At 41.1% G+C, this 24,889-nt stretch overlaps 1 protein-coding gene across 11 annotated transcripts in view; it reads right to left on the reverse strand.

Moving 5' to 3' along the window:
- Positions 1-24,889, reverse strand: part of Celf1 (CUGBP Elav-like family member 1) — a 76,897-nt gene that overhangs the window by 16,200 nt on the left and 35,808 nt on the right. For 5 of the 11 annotated variants that reach the window (XM_013147486.3, XM_013147485.3, XM_013147484.3 and 2 more), the window contains exons 1-5: positions 15,016-15,167; positions 5,320-5,507; positions 4,314-4,396; positions 3,898-3,946; positions 2,449-2,583 (exon numbers count right to left, since the gene is read on the reverse strand). In XM_013147486.3, coding sequence (XP_013002940.1) covers positions 2,449-2,583; positions 3,898-3,946; positions 4,314-4,396; positions 5,320-5,507; positions 15,016-15,119 — 559 coding nt within the window. In that variant the 5' untranslated portion in view covers positions 15,120-15,167. Of the gene's footprint in view, positions 1-2,448; positions 2,584-3,897; positions 3,947-4,313; positions 4,397-5,319; positions 5,508-15,015; positions 15,168-20,327; positions 20,368-24,889 lie in introns of those variants that run through there. The other 6 variants (XM_063227931.1, XM_063227932.1, XM_063227934.1 and 3 more) reach the window with 2 other exon arrangements.

The raw sequence follows: 24,889 nt of genomic DNA on the forward strand, positions 1-24,889 counted from the left end.
ATTTTAATGCATCCTAGAAAGAATGGCTAGTATATTAAGAAATCAAGCAATAACAAATGCTGGAGGGGCTATGGGAAAAAAGAAACCCTTCTCCACTGCTGGTGGGAATGCAGACTGGTGCAACCATTGTGGAAATCAGTGTAGAGATTCCTCAAAAAAGTAGGACTAGGGCTGGGAATTCAGCTCAGTGGCAGAAGCACCTGCCTGGAAAGTGCGAGGTCGTGAGTTTGATCCCACGTACGAGAGGGAAAGGGGGAAAGGGAGAGAGGAACAGAGAGACAGGGAGAGGGAGAGAGAGAGAGAGACTAGAGATCGCATTCAACCCACTTAGTCCCCTTTCGGGTTTCTTCCCAAAAGAATTAAAAACATCATACCACAGTGAAATATGTGCACCCATGTTTATAGCAGGACAATTTGTAATAGTTAAGAGCTTGGAAACAACCTAAATGCCCATCAACTGTGGACTAGATAAAAAAGACATAGTACTGTTATACAATGGAATACTGCTCAGCCACAAAAAAGGTTAAGCTGGAACTTTTTATAGGTAAATAGATACAACTTGAGCCCATACTCATGAGTGAAATAAATAAGACACACATGTGTAAACATCTTGTTTTCTCAGTGTGAGATGAAAGAAACGTGTTTATGTGTATGTATATGTTTTTATGTCTTTTTTTTTTTTTTTTCATTTTTATAGGTACCAGGGATCGAACTCACGACTGCCTGCTTGCAAGGCAGGCGCCTATGCTGCTGAGCTAAATCTCCAGCCCTATGTGTATGTATATGTATACAAAAAAGAGTTACACTACTGAGTTCACTGAAGAGAAAGATGTATGCTGATATTATTCAGACACTTGAAGGCAGATGTCTTGTGCTCTGGTGTATGATTTGGGGATGACAATACACAACGTATGTAGCATTGCTGCCCCTGGGGCAAAAAAAGGGGAGACACCAGAAATAGATCCTTGCAAATATGAGGAGCTGATTTCTTTTTTAAAAAAGGTTTAAATGTATGAGACAGAAAATAGTTTCCTACAGATTCATGTCAAGCTGATCATGCATAAAAACTGATACGAAAGCTTCACGTCTTAAAAAAAAAACCATGAATCTCCGTAATTCAGTATCACATATGCTGTAAAGGATGTATTTCATGTATTCATATGAAATAACTGGGGGTTTTTTTTTGTTTTTTTCATTTTTATCAGTACCAGGGATCAAACTCACGACCACCTGCTTGCAAGGCAGGTGCTTATGCCGCTGAGCTAAACCTCCAGCCCCGAAATAACGGTTTTATAAATTTTGGCACCTGCAACTTTTTGTCATTTTCGTGTGGCCCATCTTTTTTTTTGGGAGGGAGGGATCTGAGATAGGGTCTCACTATGCAGTTCAGGCTGGCATGGGGTTCACTACATAGCCCAGGTTGGTCTTGAACTTGCAATGATCCTCCTGCCTCAGTCTCCTAAGTGCTGGGATTACAGGTGTGCACCACCATGCCTGACTAGCCCAACCTTGTCATCATTTTTGTTGTCACTCCTGTCTTCAATTAATACGTAATTTAATGAAAACTTAACTAAGCCCAATCTGCAAGAGTTCATGACTTGAGTAAGCATTCATGGATAAAATACCTGAGAGCTGTGCTGCCAGAACACCATGGATAGGTTACATGACAAGAAATCATTTAAGGAGAGCTCTACTGTGGCATATGAGAGATGGGGGCCAATGGCCCAATAGGAAATGGAGCTATATGAAGTTCAGGCCAGAATTCAAGATTTGGAGAGTTATGATGTTCTAGAAGATGACATGACTGTATATTGCTAAATGTAGAATTCTCTATGTGCATAAATATAATGGCTGTACATAAAAAGATAAATTAAACATGTCCCATATGAATAAGCCCTATTGTATCTTTTGGAACAAAAGTTAATATATATGCAGTCTTATTTTAGAGGAAATGTAGTTTATCTGGCAGACTGATTCAAGCACTTGTTTCATGCCACTATTCTGCTAGTGACATGAATGAGGTACCTGGTAGAAGAGCTAAGTACGTCATAATGGGTTAATAAGTACTAGAATGAAAAACCAGAGAACTGCACACAGGACACAAAGTCCTTGAGGAAGGAAGAAAGAATCCTATACTCACATTCCTCTAGAAAGGAAAATGGAAGAAGAAATGCTTCCATTTGGCATTGTGATCCTAAGCATACAGAGAAATTTTAGTACATGATACTGATGTACAGAGCACGACTTCATCAGGGTCGGGGCAGACTCCCAGAACATCAATGGTTCAGCAGGAAGCAAGAGGCCCAACCTCCTCACTTCAGTTTCAAGGGAAACTGAAGGGGGTGGGGAGCAGAGGACACATAGGCAAGGAAGGGATCTGATTTCCAGTGGTCTAGTCATGAACTCAAATTTAACACAAGTATCTTTTAAAAGCTAGATGTATACCACCTCGGCTCAGGCCATCAGGTCCCCGTAATATCCGGCACTCTTCAATCTGTCCAAATGAAGAGAACATGACTCGGATGTCATTTTCAGTGCACTTCTTGGAAATCATACCAATAAACAGCTTTCTGTCTTCCACTGCTAAGAGAGTAAAACACAAAATGCTTAAATACTGCTACTAAAGGGCAGTGCAGCATAATGAAGGTACCAGGCAACCTGGCATGGACACCCTGGCTCTTGCCTCATACCCTAATTTCAGATTCCAAGATAGCTCTTTCTGTGTAACTTCACATCTCCTCTTGCGACATATGTCATCTTAAATTTACATGTATTTGGAAGTATGTAGATGAAACATGATAGCTTTGGGTTCCTGTTAAAAGTTACTGAATCAGTTTACAGTGGCTTTCTTCAGTGATTAATAGAAGTATCCAGGTTTGCCTCTAAGGGCAACTGTAGGTATTAGGCACAAAATAATTCTCCATCTTGCTAACATCTGTTCCTTCTAGTAATACTATAAAAGGAGGAAGTAGTTTTCAAACTTGTTATAACCAAAATTACAGAAGACACTTTTCAATGAGTAGAATATCTTTCTTTTCTTTTCTTTCATTTTACTCTGAATACTTTTAGTTGTTTTGGTTTTCAACTGAAATTGGGAATTCAAAGTTAACATCCTTGCTTCTGTGAGCTTCCTACAGAGTAAGAACTCCTGACTCCTGTTTCACACTGCTCTGCTGTGTTTGTCCAAATGACTTGGAAGCACCCGCAGCACCGTTTCACGTGGATTCTCTTGCCTGCACTTTCACTTGGGAAGACCACACACGTCTTCAAGAGCACACAGTGCACAGGGGTCAGGTGTGGTTCCTGGGAGACTTCTGCTTCTCTTCATATAGTTTTTTCAGGTTGGCTTACAGCAAATTCTCCTCTTAACAAGACAGACCGAGCCAAACTGGGTTCAGGAAGATTTCAGTTGAGCAACTGGAAAAAGATGATCCCAGGTCTCCATCCACTACCAATGTCAATGTCCTTGCAGCCATGTTACTCAGCTCTTGTCACTAAGCCCTGAAGTCTAAATTCACCTTTGCCTCCAGACTCACATGGGAGACACTAGGACAGGTGCTCATCCCATTCTGCACTGTTGGGCTTCATGACTGCAGTGCTTGAGCTGAACATGGCTTTGTCCTTGTTAAGCATGAGCTGAGGAAATGATTTTCTGGAGGCTAAGCTCTCTCTCCTTCATTTCTCCCCGTAAGAAATTACACTTACCAAGGACATTCCAGTTCATTCTAGAACGTTTTTGTAACACTTCCCTGTCAACTGTTTTTCTCACTTATGCACTGTATTTATTCAAAACAAATTGTGTGACAGATTTCTTAAAAAACAGTTGAAACCAGGTAGCATAAAGAACAGCAAATACACTAAGAAAAAAACTAAGGTGAAGCTGTGATGCCTGCTTACCATTGTTTTTCTCACTGTCAGCAGGTTTCATCTGTATAGGATGATGCATCTGAAAAGGAAAAAACACGAACATTACTTCATGTACAGGGTTAGCATTCAAACCAGAAATGAGACTATAAAAGAGATATCTAACTGAAGTCCTAGGAGAGCACTCTAATCTAATTTCTTTTTTTTCCCCCTAAACTCATTTCTGCCTCATGAACTTTCTCCACAAAGCATAATAGCTAGAATGTGAGTCAAGAAGCCAAGACTCTTGCAGAACGAGAACTGCTTCCAACTCCTGTTCTTACGTCCTTTCTATCAACCCCTGTAGTGGCTCCCTCTCCCCGAGATAGTTTCCAGCACGTGCCTGATACATGCAAACACAGTCCATGCATCACAACCACCACCGTTCTGTTTGCTCAGAGCCTTCTTACCCCGGGAAGGACTTTCATGTTGTGAAGAGCATTCTGTGCTTCTAATGCAGCTTTACGAGTGTAAAATGTAACAAAACAGCACCCTAAAATAAACCAGGTTATAAGGAATCAAGCCAGTAATTTAAAAACAATGATTTTACACTTTTAGTTAACCATACCTGAAAGAAAATATAATTCCCCCACTTGTACATTCAACACTGGTTTCAAATGTAACAACCATGCTTGCTCAAGTTTGCATCACAGAAGGACTTTCACAAAAAGTTTCTCTAAAATCGGTCACTCGTAAATGACAGCATGTCTGAGAGTACTTGCAGATCTACTATCAGTCCTATACAATGTCCACCATGTTGCTATTTCTGGAAGCAGCCTAGCTATCCCTTTCCTGTTCATTGTGCAGACCATGGTAAACCAGCTGCCTAAATCAATCCTTCCTAGTAGATACTGCATTTCTAGAAGATATTGCATCCTATGAGGGCTCTGTAACTCAGCCCACAGCCTATTTCCCTTTCCTTTAGTTAAAACCTGGCTGCCGAATATGGGTTAAGTCTTAGTTTTGTTGCTCCATTTGAAGACCAATGAAGATGCTCCCATAGGTCTGTCTTGGAAACTTGGAGCCCTCACAAAGGACTGCCCAGATCTAATTTACAAGTTATCTGCATGATCACTCACACACATGTGTTTCGTTTTTGTTTTTGGTCTGAGACAGGGTCTCACTATGCAGTTCAGGCTGGCTTTGAGCTCATTTTGTAGCCAAAGCTGGTCTCAAACCTGCAGTGATCGCCCTGCCTCAGCCTCCCGAGTGCTGGGATTACAGGCATGCATCACCACATCTGGTTTCACCTTAATTTTTAATTTCTAAGCCATTATGGTTGATTTGGAAAATATAGCTCCTATAAAAGAACATTTTTCTCTGAGCGCCCTGGCAACAAGGGACAGAATGCACATAGTAGGAATGACATAGAAAAACTTAATCCTTTCAATCCTGTCATAAATCCAAAGGCCTTACCTTTGCTCTGAGGAGGGTTTTGGCTCCTATCCCTTAAGACGTTGATTTCATAGACAGCACCATACTGTTCGAAGAGTTCCCTCAAATCCTTCTCAGACCAGGTCCTGGGAACCTGGCCCACAAACATCTTGATAGCATCAAGATCTGGCTGGTCTGGGTGGTCCAGGGTGCCGTTCATCTTCTTTGAGCTGCATGAGATAAAGTGACACCTCCACTGTATATGCTTATTGCACTCCAGAAGGAGTTTTCTTTTCTATTACGATCTCAACTACTTTATGAAGGAGGAAAAAAAATTTTCTTTTACTTTATTCAATATTGCTATTCAGCTGACCATAGTTTCCTCAATGTAAGTAATCTCTCCATTAGATACCAAAGTCAAGTCATCATCCAGATTAGGGTACCCTGGTTTAAACTAAGAAATTGACAATGTCACTTATTCCTTGTTCTATAGAGCAACTTATAGGATTTTGCCCCTAAAGCAAAATCAAGTTTTAATAATATTTAAGCACAGTTAACAAAACTTATATTATAAACTGACTATAAAATTGACTAAAGACAGAGTTCAGGACTGTTCAGATAGCCAAGGACAGGAAAGTTTTCTTCCAGCAGCTGCTACCCAGAACCACTGGATTACCAAACCTGCACTAGGAACAACTAAAATACTGGCCGCTAATGTGGCTATTCTAACTACAACCCAAGTGATTTTGGAGTTATACACAAACCAATGCTCTGCTCCTGAAACGTCTAAACATGACTGTAATTTAAGTCATGTTGCCATCACCCTAGGGTTTTATCTAAATTATCTAATGTGCCGCTATTGTGCCAAGCCTACTACTAGTTGGAATCCCTCACCAACTACAAATACTGTGAAGCCAGCAAATTCCCTCAGTCCTATTACATCAAACTGTAATACTATTTTACTATCCTCACTCTTATCTCTGCTACTGCCAAGAAACTAGGGGGAAGTCTGCCCTACTAATTCCCACACCCAGAAGATATCATTAATTTCAATCTTATTCTTAATATTTACCTACACCATTCTAAATATTTACCTAAACCATTAACAATTTAAATTCCAAAAAGAACTAGCAGGGCTACTTCATCTTTTAGTATCTGTTGCTTAACACAGAAACTGTATCATTATAATCAAATCTTCCAGGCTTTTTTTATTTTTAAGACAGGGTCTCAATGTGTAATTCAGGCTCAATCCTTTTGCAATCGTTTTGCCTCAGCCTCCCAAGTGCTGGTAATACAGGTGTGTGGCACCATGCCCAGCTAAATCTTCCAGGTTCTAATAGTTGAGCATAAAAAATATTAATTTTCTCACTATCTTCTGAATAATTTTTGAAGATTCTTAAGAATACTGGGCTACCCAGGAATATAGCTCAGGCCCAGCACCTGCCTGGCAAGTGCAAAGTTGTGAATTCAATCCCTGGTACAAAAAAAAAAAAGAATACTAGATCAGGCATGTATGCCTGTAATCCCAGCATTTCAGAGGCTGAGGCAGGAGGCCGGCCAAGAGGTTGAGCTCAGCCTGGGGTACATAGTGAGTTCAAGGACGGTCTGAATTACAGTAAGAACTTGTCTCAAAACAAACAAACAAACTCCCACCAAAACCTTGTTCAATCTACAAAACCAGTTCACCTTCTATTTTTAAAATTCCTAAATCTCAAAAAAAATAAAAACACATTTCTAAATCTCCCATAACTGAACATTTGTAAATGGTACTTTCACAAGACTTTTGCAGAATCTAATACAAACTAAATTTGTTTTGTTTTTGAGACAGGCTCTTACTTTGTAGTGCTGGCTAGCCTTGTACTCCTCATGTACTCTTGGCTAGCATTGAACTCACAGCGCTACTTCTGTCCTGGCCTCCCCAGTGTTGGGATTACCAGTGTGTGCCACCACACCTGGCACACAAACTAAATATTGGAAGCTGTAAGATAAATGATTATAGACCAAATCTTGTCTTTATATCCATATTTTGCTTAGGATTCAAACAGTAATAAACTTCTCTTTCTCTGTCTCTCTTTTTTAATTGGTACCAGACAGAGTTCAAACTCATGACCACATGCTTGCAAGGCAGATGCTTATGCCACTGAACTAAATCCCCAGCCCCTCCTCTTTCTCTTATATAGTCAACATCTTTTAGCATCTTCTAACTGTATCCCTTCTCTTGTTTATTTGCATAGCCAAACTTGGTACAGTGGCTGGTTCAAAGTTAGCAATCAATTGTGGAAGGAATTTCTTAATGGTCACAACAATTCCCCTTAAATTAGTCCTACCTGAATGAGTGTTGTAAATGGAAAGTATTCTTAAATTGAAGAGTAGGTACTATTTTCTATAATTATTTGATCAACACAGGATCAAGCTACTCTTTTATAGAAAGTGTTATAGAATGTAGTATTAATCACATTTGGGAGGCACTGTAAAAATATGTCACAGCATTTGAAACTTAGTCTTGTCTACTTTTTTGAAACACAGTCTCGCCAAATTATCCAGACTGGGCTTGAACTTGGGATCCTCCTGAGTGCTGGGATTCCAGATGAATACTCTCACATCAGCTTATGAAATTTGATGCCCCAAGAGAAGCCAGGCTACTGCAGTGGCAATGACAAAACCCCTTTAACTAGTGAAACAACGGATGTTACTCCTTACAACCTGTTCCCAGCAAATTTAAATACCAATTTTAGAGGCATTTTACTAAAATGGTGGTAATTTTTTATCCTATTTTTATTCTTAGGGAAGAGACAATACAGAACCTCAATATTTCAACGACAAGGAAGTGAAGAGTTCTTTCTGTAACAAAGCAGGGGTTTATTGATTTGTGCTACTCTGCCAAATGCTCCTGGCTTGTCTTCTCCCTCTCCTTTGGGTCTGTGTGCCATTTCTAACCTTTCTCTGTTGTCTTTGCTTTTAGTGAAAAAGCAGAAGCAAAGGCACAGTCGATACATGTGATCTCCAGCACAGCCCAAGCCAGTGGACACCTAGATATAAGATAATAGTCCTTACTTCCTCTTCTATTCTCCAAATCCTTCCCTATTTCTTAAGTCCACCTGGCCTATGGCCCCTTTCCCTCGCCTGCCAATTCAGTAGTCAGCAGAACCCCCTAGAGTGGTGCCCAAAGAGCAAGGCAGTCTTCAAACCTAACACAGAAATGTTTACAGAAATTGGTTATAATCCTGTTAGCCATGATCAATCTAATCGTAAGCATAAAATCCAAGCTCACTTTTTTTTTAAAAGTCATTTTTATTATATCTGATTAGGGGCTGATAGATGAGACCTGAGATGCACTGTCAAATGCAGCAAATTGTTCACCAGGGTCAAATTCCATATAGAGAAATCCTATGGCTCACTGACTTCTTCCTTATTCCAGTAAAACCTGGCATGCACTTATTAGGTCAGCACTGGCACAAAGGCTATATGCTGGACATGGGGCCTTCCTTGGAGCTTATGAAAACAGGAGTTCAGCTGGGCACACGTTTGTAATCCCAGCACTTGGGAGGGTTGAGGTAAGATGATCAGTTTGAGGCCAGCCTGGGCTACATACAGAAGTTCAAGGTCAGCCTGAACTGCATAGTGAGACCCTATCTCACCCTACCAACCCAAAGCAGTTCAAAATGAAGGGGGAATATCACTAGAGAGACAGGAAAGCCACTCATCTGCCTGCATATATATCAAGCAGTCACCCACTTCCTCAACTGCTGTTGTGTGCAGAAATGAGCAACACTGCTGCTCTTCTCTCTCACACGTGGTTTCAGTGTGCATGTTGCCCTTAGGGATCCAAGTGCCCGCTGCCTAAAAAGACCCTATGGATAACACCTAGTGTAATATGCCACAGTTCTCAAATTACTGATTCATTCTACTTACCATTAGATACATTCTCAAATTTGTGCCTACCTCGCACCTGAAAGAACACTATGCAGTAAGTGATTTGGTTTTCCAATATTGAGACTGAACTCAAGGCTTCTGCTCTGAGCTATATCCCCAGTTCTTTTACTATTTTGAGACAGCGTCTTGCTTTGCAGCACAGACTGACCTTACACTCACTATGTACCTCAGACTGGCCTTGAACTCATGGCAATTCTCCTGCCTCAGCCTCCGGTACTGGGATCATAGACTGTACCACCAAGCTCTGACTTGACCTGAATTTATGATCCTCCTGCCTCAGCGTTCTACAGCATTAGGATTAAAAGCATGTACCACCACAGCCAGCTATGAATATTCATTATGTCATGCAAGAACCAGTGAATTCAGTGATTCCCTGAAGACATAGCCATAGCATCCCTGTCCTCCTGAGAGACTAAGGAAATACTCATCTTCTGTAGCAATTCTGCCAGACTACTTGGAAGTGGGATGGAAGAGAAGAACATCTGGCGCTGTAACAGTGAAGAGAAGAGATATGGCAAAAATATTAGGGGAAAGACATGGCATCACCAACCTCTTTATGTTTATGCTTCCAGTAGCAGAAACAATTAGAACACATTATAATGACTTCATTTATATGTAGTATCAAAAATAGGCAAATGTATACAAAGAACATTAGCAATTGCCCAAAAATAGGGCCAAGAAGGGGTGAACACTTGCTAATGGGCACAGTGTTGCTTTTTGGGATAATGGAAATGTCCAAGAACTAACGCTAATGATTACAGAACTATGTGAATCTGCCTGAAAACCACTGGATTGTGCACTTAACAGTGCTATCATTCACAGTATGTGAACTACGTATATCATCAGATAGGATGGAAGGGATGGTAGCAAAGCTAAGCCACACTGTACCAAATATGACAAGCAGGGGAAGAGTAGAACATGCAGAAACGAGTACCACTGGGGTCCTGGGGAGATGGCTTCAAGGTCTTCCAGCTGTGGAACTCTGATCAACATCAGAGTCTAGTTCATAGGTACCTTATGGAACACCTGGGTATATGCTAGCTTCAGTGAATATCTGATATCTGTTTTCTTCCAGCCAAACAAAACTTTCACATCTGTTTAATAACCATTTCATGTGGTAGCACATGCTTGTAATCTCAGTACTTTAAGAAGCTGAAGTAGAAAGACTGCAAGTTCAAGCCCAGCCTGGGTAACTTGGCAACTCTGAGAGACCTTACCTCTAAATAAAAATAAAAAAGGCTGAGATGGTTGCTCAGTGTGAAGGGCCTGGCTTCAGTCCTCAGTAGCAGGGGAAAGAGAGATCCCTTTTATCATTCTCTCCTTTTTCATACCTGTTGATTTCCCTTGGCCCATTACACAAACAGAAAATGTTTAATACACCCACTTCCCAGGCAGACATAAACACACGCCGCACTCTGAATTCAGCCACCACCTACACTCACCAAACTTCAGTTCACATATTAGGCCACGGAAAATGGGAACAAAGGTGTATGAGGATGAAAGGAACCAGAAACACAGACCTGGGTTACTTATCGAAGTTGTTCTCTTGTGAAAACAATACAGAGTAAGTCTATGCTGTGAGAACTTTCACTGGGTCAAGGCAAACCTTCTGCCATGTGGGATGCCAATTAGATTCTAAAGCTACCAGCCAATAATCTGCTTTTGAAGATTTCCAGCCTTCTCAGTTTGGGGGAAATATCTGGAGATCTCACATCTGCAATCATCTCCAATCACCAAAATAAAGAAAGAAAAAGAAAAAACTACTTCCCAAGTTTTTACTATGGTACCAGACCCTATGTGTTCCAGTTATGTAACTGAGCAATCCCTGACCTGGGGAAAATAGCACTGGATGAGCAGAAGAATACAACTGCAATGCCCTGCAGATCCTACACGCATGTGTCCACACTCTGGGGGAACCATGACTACTATGGCTTTACTTCATCCAGAGGAGGGGAGGGGTGTGCTGTGGCTGAAGCTGAATGGACCAGCTGGCTGGGGCAACCACATGACACTGGGGCATGGACACCAGGGATCACAAATGGGGAGAAAACCTCAGCAAGGCAGAAAGTGGACTTGAAAAAGTAGAATAGAAAATCAGGGGGGAAATGGAGGGGAGAAAATACTACAGAGCTGCTGAGCATGGTGGCCCTCCCCTGTAATCTCAGCACTTGAGACACTGAGGCAGGAGGACTGCCGTGAGTTCAGGCCAGTCTGGGCTAAAAAGTGAGTTTAAAACCAGTCTGAACTGCCTAGGGAAACTCAAACAAACAAATAAAACCCTACAAAACTAACGAGAATAAAATGGGGAGGGGGCTGGGGCTGTAGCTCAGTTACAGAGTACTTTCCTAGCATGCACAAAGCCCTGAGGGGATCAACCTAGTAATGAAAAGAGAGGCTAACAGGGAGAGAAAGAGAGGGAGAGAGGGAGGGAGGGAGAAAGAGAGAGAGATTGACTGATTTTGATTGAGAGAGTTGGAAAAACCCAATAATGATACAAAGATAGGCTTGGACTTTATTCCAAGATCTGAAAATAAAAGATGATCACACTTGCCTTTTAAAAGATACTTGGCACCAGGCGTGGTAGAGCACTCCTGTAATTCCATCACTCGGGAAACTGAGACAGGAAGATGGTTCTAAGTTTGAGACCAGCCTGGGCTACAAAGTGAGCCCAAGGCATAGTGAGATCCTGTCTCAAAAAGACAAGACAAAACAAAACGATACTTGGCAATAATCTAATGAAATAAAGTGGGGAAACAAAAAATCTCAATGTTTGTCCAAAAACTAGCTCCTAAAATAGCCAGGGCTGAGTAATTTGGGGTCAGGATCCATTAGATCTTAGGGGTTCAGCTAAACTCCAAGGAGGCAAGGAAAAAGAAGTTACTGGAACTCTTGGGGTCTGGTGTGATCTGGGAAACAAATTTGTGAGGAAGCCTCTATTCAATCATGTCTGATGAGTAGTTTCTAGAATAAAGTCACAAAGTTCAAATGACACTGGGAGACAGATACAGAGACTCAAGGAGCAGAAGCACATGAGCACCCTTCAAGCAAATGGCCTCACCCATCAGCTAGAGTCCAAGCAAAGTAAGGGAAACTAATGCATGCTTAATAACAATCAAAGTAGAATCAAGGACACTGATTCCAAGCAAGAACAGGGCCATGTCTCCCAGTATTTCACAACTTTTCACCACTTCTTCTCTGATATAAAGAAATTTAGAAATACCATGCACTGTTAGGTCAATTTCCAGGCAAATCACTTTAATGAGAAAACTTACTGATACGGACTCTTGCTAACGTAATATTGAAAATTCAAGAAAGAGGTGGCAAATGCACATCATTCTCAAGAGCTTTCTGAGTCTGGCCCATAGCACTGTGGTATTGCACTTGCCAAATACTCAACCTAGCACCACATGCACACACCTTTCCACTTTCTCGCCTGCCAGTCTTTGTGGTGATGTGCACTGTGGGCTAGGTCCAATGACCTGTGACACAGAAAACTGCAACTCACTTAGAAATGAAAAGAAGGTATCATTAAACTTGTATCCTAGGCCAAAGGCTGACATCGTTAACTGGGGAAACTTACAGCCTCTGTCAACTGGGTTTCTTATGTGGAATGGTGTGGAAACAGTACATAGTATATAGCCAAAGTTTTGGTGAAAATGGATAACCAAAAGAGATATAAGTGTACTTGGGGGGGAAAAAAGACACAACATGCATGCTCTGATTAACTCTGAATACCTGCATTAAAAAGAAACAAAAAACTTGAATATGCATGAAAACAGCCTCACACTCTAGCATATAAATTCCTTGTGTTTGAAGCAGGTGGTGGTGATGTTATGGTCCAGACTTCATTAAACAGTGAATTAGTCCAAACTCTTAAAAATGATAAAACAGCCACGTGTGGTGGTACACACCTATAATCCCAGCATTTGGGAGGGAGAACCAGGATTGCCGTGAGTTAAAAAAATAATAAACAAAACAAAGAAGAAGGAGGAGGAGGAGGAAGAGGAAGAGGAGGGACAGAAGGAGAAGAAGGAAAAAACAAGCCAGCCAGATGTGGCAGCACATACCCTTTACTTGTGAGGGAGGCAGGACTAGAATTCAAAGCCAGCCTAGTCTACACAGAGAGACCTTATCTCAAAAAACCAAAAAGATGATAAAATAGGCTAAGAAAAGCACTCTAAGGGGTTGAACACTGGGTAGTGGCACAGCACAGAAGAAAAATGGTACAATGCAAAACTAATTTGCATCACAAAGCCCTAATCCTTTATTATTGTGTACTTTTTTTGGTGGTACTGAGTTTTCACACTGAACTACATACCCAGCCCCTTTTTAACTTTTTTATTTTGAGACAGAATCTCATTAAGTCTATAAATTGCCCAGGCTGGGCTTGAATTTACAATCATCCTGCCTTAGCCTCCCAAAGTGTTGAGATTACAAGTACACACCCCACATCTGGTTTATGCACCAAGTCTTTATGATGATACCTATTATAGTTTCACCTGGTAACTTAGTACTACAATATTATTTATTATACTACAATTATTTATTTAAAGTTACTTGTACTAAAGTTATTTATTATACTAAAATGTTATCTTCATTACTGCTAAACTAAATGTTATTTATTTAGCAGGAGGAAAGATTTAACACAAAGGCTTATCTAAATTACTCTTGTTTTGGAGGCTACATAGAAATCAGAGTCCATTCTGAAAGAACAAGATGACTGACTTGAGGCCTCCATCATCCCTCAACCTGTTAAGGGAGCCAAACTGAACTGCACATGGAGGCCTAAGACTTGTACTGCAACACCTGTAAATCAGGCCATACTCTATCATTTAATACAGTATTCTTGGTTGGTTTGTTTGGTACCAGGAATTGAACTCAGGAGCTCATGCTTGCCAGGCAGACACTGTGCCACTGAGCTATACCCCTAGTCCCCATGGCTTTGAGTAACAACCTAAAGTTTGTCTGCTTGAGAAGCAGAGTCTTCTGAGATCAGGTAAAAGGAATGGCATCAAGGAAGTCTAGTTAAAACAGCTGAAGTAAAAAAAAAAAAAAAAAACAAAACAGCTGGAGTAAGAGAATTCAGATTTTGACATAAAGGGTTGGAAATGGGTCCTCCCACTAAGTCCAGAATCTAGGCTCCCCTAGGTATAGTGCAGGCTGAGGTTAGCATTTAGCTGTGTACAACACAGTACAATGTTACAAATCAACAGAGTTTCTCCTCCTGCAAACTTGCAAATCAAGACTGATTCAGTTTTTCTTTTCTCAGAGGGTGGAGGACATCTCACATTTCTGAAATGGTGCTAAACTGCATTTTCAATTAGACTGGTGGAGAGGATCAAGGTACGGGAATTATACTTTACATGTCAATACAGAAAACATCGTAACTACCCAGTCTCCTCTGTGACAGTTTAAGAACTGGATAATTAAAAGCAGTAATGAATAAAATACTTTATTACTGAAAGTTTAAAACTGCATGCCCAACCCAAAAGCAACATGGGAAAGCACACCCCCATACAGGGCCTGAGCAGCACCTTGAGCTGCTCCTATGGCTGCTCACACTTCAAGGGCGGCCTTGCGCAGAAACTTACTGAGAGCCGTGAGGACATAAGCAATTAAGACAGAATCAGACTAAAACAGAAAGTAAAAGCATGAGAGAAATCAGACATTGGCTTTCTCACGTAAATTTTCCCTTTTTTCTTCCCTTTTTTAAGGAAAAGAACAAGTTTCATCAAGTAACAGCAACAAGAAAAGTCTAGTTCCTCTGCTTATGATAAAAAAAATTAAGACAACAAAAATACTTACACTGGACTGGAATTCAAAGAGCAATGCTCCACCATCATTTCTGGAAGGAAATCCAACTTAAACGCGGCCATCACCTCACTGTCCCCTTCAGAAGCCAATGACATTAACTTGCTGCACTTGTCTCATCCACAAATACACTCAGCTTTAGCTTCCTGGGCTCCACAAAAAACACAAAGTGGAAACAGGAGCTCAGGGAAACCAGCAGTAAGCGCTGCAGAAACAGGCAGGTCTGGGGAAGGGGCAGGGAAGGGGAGGACTGATTAAAGCGGGGCTGTGACCATGTGAAGGGAGGCTCAGCCAGCACACAATGAAAGTGCTGATGCGCCAGGCTCGTTTTGTGTAATTTTCCCTGGCGAAGCAGTACTAAGTGCACTGTCAGATAAATAGTGTCAGATCCATGAAGATAGCAGTGGCCAACAGAGCAGAAGGAACATACACTTGTTTCACATCTCCAAACTCTTCCCTGCAAATCAGTTTTCCAAGATCCCCAAAACCTACAACTACCAGAAAGAGGGGGATGGAAAGTCATTTTGTGTGGTCTAAAAATGTTTCTAATCTTCTCCTGGATTTCTGGACATGATTTTAAAACTTAGTTTCTGAGCACCAAAGGCAGCCAGGAGTAAAGTACTTGGGTGAAAACTAAGCTCGGAACAGTCATATAACCAAGATGAGAAAGGATATCAAAAGCAGGTCAGAGGCAAACTGCTTGAAAAATGGCCAGGAGAAACTTGCTGCTCACACACATCCTGCTTCCCGAAGGTGCTGAGGGTAGAGTATGCTAACTGGGCATATGTTACAAATCCTTTGTTCAGCTGGGGTGATGGCACATGTTGGTAATCCCAGCTACTGAGATATGATGTGGGAGCATCAAAAGTTCAAGGCCAGCATGGGTAGCTAAGCACAGCTGGCTCTCAAAGTAAAAATTTTAAAAGGAATTACAAATGAAACTCAGTGGTAGATCACTTGTTGAGCACACATAATATGCTGGCGTCAATCTCCAATATGAAAAAGTCTTTGGTTCAGTAACATTCATTAGGTGACACACACAAAATTTCTTTATTAACTCCAAATACTAAATGCCAAAAAACAAAAAGGGAACAGTGGTTCTGCTTCTTTCTTGATAGCATACTAGGAAATAATCTCTTTCAGTCCTCTGCTAACTTTTCAAAACAAACAATGTCAAAAGTCAGCGCAGCGATGATAAAACGAAGTAAGCCCATTAAGGACCAACTCTAGAAAATGTAGAAGGGAGACAGCCACAGGCCAAACCTCTTGATTTTCTTTCTCCTTCTCTAAACTATGCTAAGGCCAGGGATACAGCTCAGTGGAACATCGCCAGGCTGGTAAACTCAGGGTCATGAGTTCAATTCCTGGTACCAAAAACAAACAAACTATGCTAAGACCTGGGCTGGAACTTGGAGAAAGTCCTGGTTTGATCCCCAGAAAGGGAAGTGAGAAGGACACCGCCAAAACCAAGACTACCAACTGCTTAAATAAAAATTCTATTCCGGGTGAGAAGTAGAGATGTACTCAGCCGTCAAGGCAGATGTGTGCTCCTGTTCTCAATTTAGCTCCACATCCCTCTAAACGACAAATGGTGGCATTTCAACATTTTGGCAGTGACTCTAAAACTTCATCTCTGCAGGTTCCCAAATTTCACAGGCCTTCTTTCCATTTTTACCCATTAGGTTTGCCTAACTGAAAAGTTACGTGCAAGTATGCCTTTAAAAGTGCCAGCTGGGCGTGGTGGCGCCTGCCTGTAATCCCAGCACTTGGGAGGCTGAGGCAGTTCATGACCAGCCTAGACTACAAAGTGAGCTCAAGGCCAGTCTGAACTGCATCAGAGACCCTGCTCAAAAAGACACAGACACACAAAAGGGATCATCAAAGCTCAAGTAATTCTATTAACTATACATGAACTCTAATCATGTTTCTGTTTGAACTAGAATCACATTTGTAAACAAAACAAGTATTTAACATGGGAAACTGACTGAGTCACAAGGCACTATCCAGAGTACGGAAGGATGTATATGCCTTACACTAATTCTCACCAAACTGCAGCTTCAGAAACACTGATTTTTAAGTTTCAAAACCATTTTTCCCACTCATAGAATTTTTATTTAAAAGACAGCAGAGTCGAGGTCATACAAATTCTGTGTTTACACTGTTACTAAAATCCATTTTTCTATTTACAAAGCAACAGTGCTTTAGAAACCTGTAAGATGGAAATGTTATGACATGATGGAGAGTACATTTCTTTAGCAGTTTAAAACAGTTAATCTCTGTATAATTAAATTTGACATGCTTCTGGGAAAAGAAAGCACAGAAATTAAGCATGAGTCACTCGATTTTAGAAAAAGGTTATAAAGTTAAGTGATAATAAAAAAGAATTAAGGGAACACAAAAACATATTAAGGGAAATTAAAAAGTAGAACTAGAAGTCAGTTAGTTATTCACAGAAAGCTACACATAATTTTTAAAAAATTTTTCTTTAATTAGGCACTCACTCTAGACTTTTTCCACAAAGGACCCAATAGAAATAGAAAGAGATGGTAGGGGTGGTTATGATTTGCTGCAAAAGAAGGCCTTAATTTTTCCTTGGTCATTTTACTTCCTGTTCTTCACTCTGAATTTGCTTTTGTGGTTTGATCTACTTTCCCTGGTTGCCTGCCTCAGTTTTGTTTGGCTCTTTTTTAAGTGCAATAATTGAAAGCCTGATTATGAGGGCAGCAGCAAGCAGCCTGATAGGAAGTCTAAACAATACTGGGTGTAGTGGCACATGCCTGTAATCCCAGCACTGAGGAGGCTGAGACAGGAGGATGCTTTGCAAACTCAAAACCAGCCTGGGCTACAAAGTAAACTCAAGCCCCCAGTTGTGAATTCGATCCCCAGTATTCCCATCCCCTAAAATGATTCCAGCATGGGTAACTCAGTAAGGCCCTGTCTCAAAAAAAAAAAAAAAAAAAGTGGAGTGAGGAGCTGGGTTATAACCCAGTGCCAATTCCAGTTCTAAAAAGAATCTAAAATAGTTAAAAACTGTTCAACACAGATAAGGGAAACACACTCAAGAATATTGTGCAGGGCTGGGAATGTGGCTCAGTGGTAGAGTTCTTGCCTTGTACATACAAGGACCTGGGTTCAAACCCCAATACCACAGAGCAACAAAAATAAAACCCATGTTGTACAGAATACATATTTATAAAAAAAGAACAGATATATACAACTTTAAAAAAGGTAAATAGTGCACCTTGCTAATGTAGAAATGGAAAAACTTAAGATAATGTAAAAATGGGTTAGAAGGGAGATATGCTAGAAATGTATAGCATCTTTTAGCCTTAGGTGAAGCGTAAATGAGCGTGGCATTTGTAAACCTTTATCCTGACTCGTACAACAATGAACTATGTTTCCTGTCTATCTCACAAGCTAAGTGTATCTGAAAGGGCAGTAACAAGAAGTCTGCTTCTAGAGCACAGGAAGAGATTAGCAGCTAACACTAAATTATAAAAACACATGCATGTGTCATGGAAAATCACCATCAGTTTATATAAGGAAACTAAAACAACAGCTAGAGCACAGTCATAACCTTAGAATATAATCTTTGGATAGTCCTAATCTTACTAAGTAAGTAGACTCAACTGCTACCAATGTAATAATGTAAGGGATATAGAAAAAAAGCAACTGATATCCCTTTAAAACTAACCATCCAGGGCCTGGCAAGCGCAAGGTCCTGAGTTCAATTCCCACTACTAGTAAATAAATAGGTATCAACCAACTAGAGAAACCTACAATTTTAGCTTACAGTCTTTAAGGACTTGAATTTCACTTTAAAATTTGAATACTTGTCCAAGAATAGTCAGAACACTGACTGAGACATGCTTAAATTCAAGGCCAGCCTGGGGAACATAGCAAAACTCATTTCAGAATAAATAATAAGATAATTATATGCTAGCTCAAACTGAGAACTACCTTCATAATACTCTGCTTTGTGGAAACTTTTGTTGGGTTGCTGTTATTACAAAAGCATGACAGTTAAGAATAACTTAAATAAACTCTTAGGATCTTAGTTTAAGCAAGTCTAAAACAATGTAGAAATTTTGGAATATGGTAGGGGGTAAAATAAAGATGAATTAAAATACTGTAAAAACCTATTTCAAATTTTAAAAACACTGCAAGAAAAGCAGCTGTGGGTTTACTCACTCATGTACAAGCTGGTTCACATGTGAAGCTATCACATGGCACTGAGAAGACTATGATAAGGCTGAGGAAAGGAAACATGGGTTTGGTTTGGTTTTAGAGATAGGTTCTCACTACGTAGTTCAGGCTGGTCTCCAAATCAGCGATCCTCCTGCCTCCAGAGTGCTGGGATTACAGGACCTAGAACCTATTTTGAAAATGAAAGTGGGGCTGGGGATTTAGCTCAGCGGCATAAGCACCTGCCTTGCAAGCAGGCAGTTGTGAATTCGGTCCCCGGTACCGATAAAAAGGAAAAAGAAAAAAAAAAAAAGAAAAGAAAAGAAAATGAAAGTTTTAGACTGGGGATTTAGCTCAGTGCCATAAGCGCATGCCTGGCAAGCACAAGGCTGTGAGTTCAATCCCCAGTACAAAAAAAAAAAAAAAAAAAAGACAACTTTCCATTTCTACTCCTCATCCTTAACCATTCTTATCTCCTCCTACAATCAATGCCAAAGATAAGGGTTAGCAGGAAGTTCTCTGCTGTGTTTTTTTTGTTGTTGTTGTTGTTTTTTGTTTTTGGGCAAAAGTGTAAACCCAAAGTTTCCCTTGGACAAAACAAGCCCTAACATATCCATCTGTCAACCTTTGGACCACCCTTCAAGTCAAGATCCTAAATCAGTTCTGAACATTGGTGCAATTCAAATTTGACAGCAGGATGCTCTGAGTTGTGCTGAACAAATTTTGATTCCCAGGATGGTTACGTTTTCTGTGTAAAATCCACAAAATTCCATTCTCATGTTTGTTTTTTAGTTCAATGGGGGTCTTCCATCTAGAAGTGGAAGCCAGAGAAAGCTCCCCAGGTACTACTGCAGAGAGTCTACCCTGGCCCTCACCCACCCCCACCTCCAAGAACCCAGTCTCTAGCCTTTGGAGACAGCTATGGAGGAAGAGACGGGAAAGCAAGCAAAAAAATACTTCCAACTTCCTAAGGACACATATTTTGCAAATAATATCCCATAATGTAGTAAAGAAGTCATCACCTTTCTGAAAGCAACTTTGCATATATTTGCACAGCAGGCCTCATGCAAGAAGGTTAAAAGCTGGCCATGAAGCACAGCCATCCAGCAGGGAGCCCATACCTGGAGATTTACACCTCCCTCTCTGGACTAGGTCTTCACTCTAAAAAACCAAGGAAAGAAAAATAAGTGGGCCAGGCCTACTACTTTCAGAACTCAGAAGCTCCAGATATGCAGCTTCTTTCCAAAGAAAAGTCCCTTTGTTGCCACAACAGAAGATAAAGCAAAAGGATTTCTCTCTCTCTCTCTCTCTCTCTTTTTTTTTTGAAACAGGGTCTTACTGTATAATTCTAGCTAGTCTTAAAATCACTGTGTAACCCCGGCTGGCCTTGAACTTGCACTAATCCTCCTTTTCACAAGTGCTGAGATTATACGTGTGTGCTACCACACCCAGCATCCTTCTGTTTTTCAAAATTCACAATTCCATAAAGATAAACTCAATTTAATATCTCAAAACTAATCTGAAAGCAGCATAAACTTAATCGATATAGTAAGAATACTAAAAGATCTTAAAAAAAAAAAAAAGATGGCAGGAGGACAAGGTGGCACATGCCTGTGATCCCAGCTACTCAGGAGGCTGAAGCAAGAGGAACAGTACAAGTTCTGCAGGTTGGAAGTCCAATCTGGACAACTCAGCAAGACCAAGACCCTGTCTCAAAATTTAAGACAGGGTTAGGGATACAGCAAAGGCCCTGGGTGCTTCAATCCCTGCTAAAAGGAGAGGGAGAAGTAAGTAAAGAAAAACAGAGGACAAAGGACAAAAAGGGAGCAAGAGAAGAGCTGGGAGGCAGTGTAGTGCAAAGGCCTTGGATTCAATGGGACAAACACACACAGGCCTCTCCCCCACACCTCCGATTAACATTAACTGTCTCAACAAAAAGCAGAACTAAAACTCATGAGGATGAATTCCACACATGTAGGTCACCAAAACAATCACTTTAAGCACCTGCTTTGGGACAGCCAAAAGCTGTGTAATTCTTTAGCCTCATGGATAGCTTTGTTAAAAATGCTGTTCTCCACACATCTCCCAGAAGCAGTCTCCCACAACCTGTAGGTGCACAAAACTTTCCAGAGTCAACCAAGTTCCTGCCTCTGTAAATGCACCTTGGTGGCACTAGAGCGTGGTAAACCACCAAAACCAAAAGAATCACAAAATGGGGAAGTTAATTGAAGGTAAAAGCAAAGAGAGGAACCACAAAACCAATTTGCTTTATTTTTAAACATATTGAACAGTTTTTGCAAGTAAAAATTGATTTTATAAAGCAGCTCAAATTCCTTCAAGCATCCATTTACAACTCACGCCAGCTGTACTTTTCTGTCTAGCTCTAGCCAGAGACACAACTATTTAAAGTCATGAAGGACAATACCTACCCTAGAAAGTATAAGACTTGAAAGATAATGTCAGACAAGACCCACGACTAACTGTACTGTAACATCCATTCTCCCACTCTCAAGACAGAGATTTGGGAGGATGAGACAGGATGATCACAAGTTTGAGCCCAACACAGGCTATTTAGCAATTTAGTGAGACCTGTGTTGAGATAAAGGGCTGGGGAAGCTTCCCCATCTCAAAAACCAAAAAAAGTATTTAATTGGCTTTTCATGAGACTCAATTATGTTTTTCATTTTAGCAATAAAGTTGTGGCACTTCAGTAAGTTTAAATATTTACCACACTAACAACAACAACAACAAAAATGTTGTGCCTGTAATCCAGGCTGGCTGCCAAGTGGAGACAAGAAAAACACAAATTTGGGGCTGGGGATTTAGCTCAATGGCATAAGCACCTGCCTTGCAAGCAGGCGGTTGTGAGTTCAATCCCCGGTACCGATAAAAATGAAAAAGACAAAAAAAAAAAAGAAAGAAAGAAAAACACAAATTTAAGTTCAGTCTGGATAACTGAGTGAGAACCTTTCTTAAAACAAAATTTAAAATGGCTCCAGAACTGGGCACAGTGGTGCACATCTGTAGTATCACCACTCAGGAGGCAGCGGCAGAAGGATTACTGTGAGTTTGAGGCCAGTCTGCATTACAAAGTCAGTTGAAGGCCAGCCCAAACTACACAGCGAGACCCTGTCTCAAAAAGATGACACTGACATCATATTCATTATCATTCAAGGGCTGGAGATACTGAGTTCAATGGTAGTGATTTGCCTAGAATGTATGATGTTCTGGATTCAAAGCACAGTACCACACTCATGCATGTGTGTGTACATACATGCATGTGTACACATACACAATTTCCTTGGACCTGCCTACAGCTTGAAAAGTTACTAAGAATGGGCTGAGGAAGTAGCTCAGTGGCATAGGACACAGTCAGCAATACGTATGCTTGAGCCCCTAATTTCAATCCCCAGTACTAGGAAAAAAAAAAAAACACTTTTAGAAGGAAAATGAGTCAGGTGTGGCGGTGCATGCTTATAATCCCAGTCCTTGGGAGGCCGAGGCATGAGGACTGCCTTGAGTTTGAGGTCAGCCTGGGCTACAAAGTAAGTTCCTAAAATACACAGTGAGACCACTGGGGGGGGGGGGGACCCAACAAACAAAACAAAACAAAAATCAAACCAGAAAACCAGAAAAAGAAATGGACATGATGGCACAGAGCAATAAAACCCCAAGAACTTGGGAGGTTGAGCCTGTCTTGGCAATTCAAGCACACTGTTCCCAAACAAAAACACACACAAAGAGGACTGGATATAGCTCAGCAGTACAGTGCTGCTCCTAGGTTCAATTCTCAGGACAGCACACATAACTAAACGGATAAATGGAGGAAGGGAAACTCCACTTGGAAAATTCAGTGTCTCCTCAGCTCCTGTGTGCTAACACCAGTCCAGCTGAAGACCCCTCTAGGAACTCAGATGCTAAGGAAGACAGCCTGCAGGTGGTGCTGTCTCAGATGCTCCCAATGGGAGTCTGAGCCTATGGCCTATCTCTCTTCAGAAGGGAGGACGGCTCATAATCTTCACAGTACCAATAATGTTGAGAGAAAGCTGCAGAGAAGGCTCTGGAGTAGTCTACCTTGGAAGTTAGGGAACAAGTTAAAACGTCTATGTCTTAGGAAGGCCAGGGCACAGTTTCCCAAAACATTGCATGCAACACAGTTTGAGAAGCACTCACTTTTACAGGTATTACCTCAACTACTCTGTGCAAGCAGCTCAAGCTGCATGCTGATCAGGACATCTCCACAACATAGGCAGCAGAAGGAAGGGTGGGGCTGCTAAGGCCAATGTATAAAAGGGTGAGGATACATAACACGCCTAGGACCCAGGGAAAACAGTACTTCTCCCATTGCTCTGGAACTAGACATACCCTGTACCCAACTGCTTAAGCAAGCCAAAAAGAGGAGATAGTGTGTGATCCAACACGGACAGAGGGGAGGAGCAGGGCGAGCCTGATGTGGGGGTGCACACCTGTAATGAAGGTGCATCAATGGTACCTAAATATGGCACTATATCTAAAGTTTAGACACCCTTATCAACTGAAGGTGGGAGACATGTCCAGACATCAAGGAGGCAATAAATAGGAGCTAGCAGTCTTTGAGCACTTACTGTATGCCATGCTTTGTTCTAGGTGCTTTATATTTCATTCTTGTACCCACGCTATCTCCGTATATGGAATGATTAAAGACACAAAGAAGGGGCTGGAGATTTAGCTCAGCAGCATAAGCACCTGCCTTGCAAGCAGGCGGTCGTGAGTTCGATCCCTGGTACCGACAAAAAAAAAAGATACAAAGAAATGAAGTCACTTCTTCAAGAATAGAGGATCCTGGCAATGAAGGAGCAGGCAGATAAAGCCAGGTAGTTGGCCCATTGATAAAAGGTGCTTTAGGTTAAAAATTACCATGGCTATGGGTGCAGCTCAGTGGCTGAGCATGAGAGAGGCCCTAGATTCAAAACACAAACAAAATTCATCTCCAAGAACGTTCATGCATATAAACAACGGAAAAGACTATACAAATGCTGAGGGTCAGGAAGTTTTATCTGGCCATTCTATGAAGGTAAATTTTGTAAGTATACCAAAGTAAATGCCCAGGGTCTCAACTGTCACAAGAGACACTTCCAGAAATATGATTAAGGACAGTGAGAACTATTGCTGCTGCTGCCCAGTAGAGGTGTAACTTACAAGAGGTTAATCTGCATCTCCAGGTGTTAGTTTCCTTACCTCCTTAAGGGACTCAGTGGATGTCCAGAATGTAATTAAGCCACTGCAAAACTTTTAACTGGAAGAGCAAACAGATAATAGATGTGGCTTGGGAAAAGAGTGCTTTATCTTCTCATCAGTTTATAATTCCCTTCATTTCTATCTTTTCCCTTCTGTGTGGCAGTGTAGTAAGATAAGAGGGCTCTTTGCATTGGAAAGTATGTTCGCTGCAGCCACACTCTCTGGCTACCACAAAAGACCCTCTTCTTTCCTTGTAATGCATGCTTTCCTGTGCTCTCCTGGTTAGTCACCTAGCCAGTGCCATAATTCAAGCTCAGGTTTCAGCCTTTTGACTCCTCTGTGACTAATGGACACCTATGTCTGCCCTCTCCATGACCCTAGCAGGAAGTTTATTAACAGACCTTAATCTCATCTCCTTCATACCAGTATGCTCACCCTTTCTGCAGTGCCAACAATTTTCTTGTCA

This window comes from Cavia porcellus, unplaced genomic scaffold, assembly GCF_034190915.1.
Source record: "Cavia porcellus strain 051 isolate PalLab524CR breed Dunkin Hartley unplaced genomic scaffold, mCavPor4.1 scaffold_17, whole genome shotgun sequence".
Taxonomy (NCBI): Eukaryota; Metazoa; Chordata; class Mammalia; order Rodentia; family Caviidae; genus Cavia; species Cavia porcellus.